Genomic DNA, 2644 nt, shown 5'->3' with positions numbered 1-2644 from the left:
TATAGGGAATATATAGCATATATGGATATAGCACTGCTCAACAAATCGTGCGTCAGTTCAACTTAAACACACCTAACCCGTTTATAATGTAGCAAAACCATCAGAGATACAAATAAAAGGGCTTATTGTTACCTTTCACCAAAGTCTGACAATCAAAATAATCCCATATTGTCATTTCTTCCTCAGCGGCGCGAGCAGAAAGTTTACACGTTCTGCGCATGCGCGCTTCTCACATCGCACTAATTCATGCCAAATTATTATTTAACTGTGAATAAACATGATTATTTAATTCCTCTCAATATGCGTGTCGTTATATGCAAATACAAGTGATTTTCCATACGTAAAAGGTCGCATATAAACGCAAATAAAGCAGCAATGCGTTTCTGTGCGCTGTGATGAGTAACGTTAAATAAAGCGCAATAAAACCTTCCGTCGGGCGAAACGCCGATATTAACGGCAGAAACGGCGCTTTAGAGACACAAACGGCGACAAAAACACCGACACCCACGGGTGGAGTACCAAACGGCCCGTTTAAACGCATGTAAAGCGGCTGAAAAGCAACAATGGAGGAGCGGCTCACCCGCGCTGCTCTCCTGCAGACTGCGCTCCAGCTCCGGGAACGACACCTCCGGCAGGTCCAGCATAACTCCATACCGCTCCAGAAACGAGCAGATCACGGCGAAGCTCGGGCACAATTCCGGGGAAGAACCGTCCGCTGCCTCCGAGGCAGACATTATTCCGAACCGAGCCGCTGGAGGGAAGGCCAACAATTCACTAAAAATGTTTTTTTTTATTGGTCTTATGAAGTATTCTAATTTGTTGAGATAGTGAATTGGTGGGTTTTTGTTAAATGTGAGCCAAAATCATCACAATTAAAAGAACCAAAGACTTAAACTACTTCAGTCTGTGTGCACTGAATTTATTTAATACACGAGTTTCACAATTTGAATTGAATTACTGAAATAAATGAACTTTTCCACGACATTCTAATTTATTGAGATGCACCTGTACATACCATATCTGCTATAGTTTCAGCAAAAATACCATCACAACTACATTTTCTGTTACTTCAATAAAACTGTAGTAATTTAAAGGGACAGTTCATCCAAAAAAATCCAAATATTTTTTCAATAACTGAATGGAGAAAAGACAGTCATACAGATTTGGAAAAACATGTGGCTGAGTAAAGAATGACAATTTTAATTTTAGGGTTTAATACTATAAACAAAACATGCAAAACATATATGTTTTATATATATAAATGTATTACAGTTTTAGTGTACTAAACTGTAATTTAGTGTACTACAACTGAGGCATTTTGGACCTATAAATAGTTGCTATAATTTGTGTATATGTGTGTGTGTGTGTATGTCGCCGATATTAACGGCAGAAACGGCGCTTTAGAGACACAAACGGCGACAAAAACACCGACACCCACGGGTGGAGTACCAAACGGCCCGTTTAAACGCATGTAAAGCGGCTGAAAAGCAACAATGGAGGAGCGGCTCACCCGCGCTGCTCTCCTGCAGACTGCGCTCCAGCTCCGGGAACGACACCTCCGGCAGGTCCAGCATAACTCCATACCGCTCCAGAAACGAGCAGATCACGGCGAAGCTCGGGCACAATTCCGGGGAAGAACCGTCCGCTGCCTCCGAGGCAGACATTATTCCGAACCGAGCCGCTGGAGGACCACAACCTCCCCACAATGCACCGCGACTATGGCAGACACATGGCCCAGAAGCCCTTGCGTTGGAGATACTGAACTGATGTAAACAAACCACGAGCAGCAGCAGAGAGACGGAGAGCGGGAGAGAAAGAGAGTGGAATAGAAACAAAGGCCTCTAAACCAAACACTTCAAGTGGCACAATAGTTATATTCCAGATATTAAGTAAAAACAAGACAAACGAAATAAAAATTAACACGTGACACTGCAACAGCGGTAAACTGCACTTAGGGACTCTATCTCTTTGAGAGAGAGAGAGATTTTGAAGAAAGAGGACATGAAAGAAATCCAGACAGGCAGAAATACTAACAGGGACTAATAGGGAGAGTATTGGTAACATCTCTCCTGTTACCTGAAAACAAATGTAGTAATAAATAGTGATCAGTAGTTTTTATATTATAGTAGTGAACACTGTCCCTAAGATCACTAACAAAGTGAACTCGTGTGTATGAGTACATCTCATTATGCATTCATAATGAGTCCAGGTGAGTTAATGAACTGTTAAAGTCATACGTTACCAGCAGAGGGCGCTGTCAGTTAACTATATGATATTTATCACAGCCGTTCATATAGGAGCAGAATGAATTTGTTCATTAAATGGACAATTTAATGTTTATTAAAAATGTTTTTTGTGTACAGTGTAAAAAGATGTAAGCTGCAATTGTTGCCATAAATAGCTATTTTGTCCTGATTTGCCACAAAAATTAGTTTTGTTGTTATAAATGAATGTAGGTTGATTCAGTGATGTTACATAATAATTTTGGTTTGAATGAAATTATTGTTTTCAGTGTCCTATTTATGCTGAAATTCGTTCTGCTGTTGTTTCATAACCAAGGCCTATTATTTCATAATAAATCCAATGACTTTGCTATTCCTGGAATAAACTAAAAAGTGAAACATCACATTCTTCTGGCTTATTA

The 2644-nt window shown here is 40.2% G+C and overlaps 1 protein-coding gene across 4 annotated transcripts in view; it reads right to left on the bottom strand.

Moving 5' to 3' along the window:
- Nucleotides 1–1711, bottom strand: part of LOC107653749 (remodeling and spacing factor 1-like) — a 17328-nt gene extending 15617 nt beyond the window's left edge. For 2 of the 4 annotated variants that reach the window (XM_016440563.1, XM_016440565.1), the window contains exon 1: nucleotides 1511–1711. In XM_016440563.1, coding sequence (XP_016296049.1) covers nucleotides 1511–1664 — 154 coding nt within the window. In that variant the 5' untranslated portion in view covers nucleotides 1665–1711. Of the gene's footprint in view, nucleotides 1–580; nucleotides 743–1510 lie in introns of those variants that run through there. The other 2 variants (XM_016440562.1, XM_016440564.1) reach the window with 1 other exon arrangement.
- Between the last annotated feature and the right edge of the window lie 933 nt (nucleotides 1712–2644).

This window comes from Sinocyclocheilus anshuiensis, unplaced genomic scaffold, assembly GCF_001515605.1.
Source record: "Sinocyclocheilus anshuiensis isolate Anshui unplaced genomic scaffold, SAMN03320099.WGS_v1.1 scaffold315, whole genome shotgun sequence".
Classification (NCBI taxonomy): domain Eukaryota; kingdom Metazoa; phylum Chordata; class Actinopteri; order Cypriniformes; family Cyprinidae; genus Sinocyclocheilus; species Sinocyclocheilus anshuiensis.
This window is presented reverse-complemented; position numbering and strand designations above follow the sequence as displayed.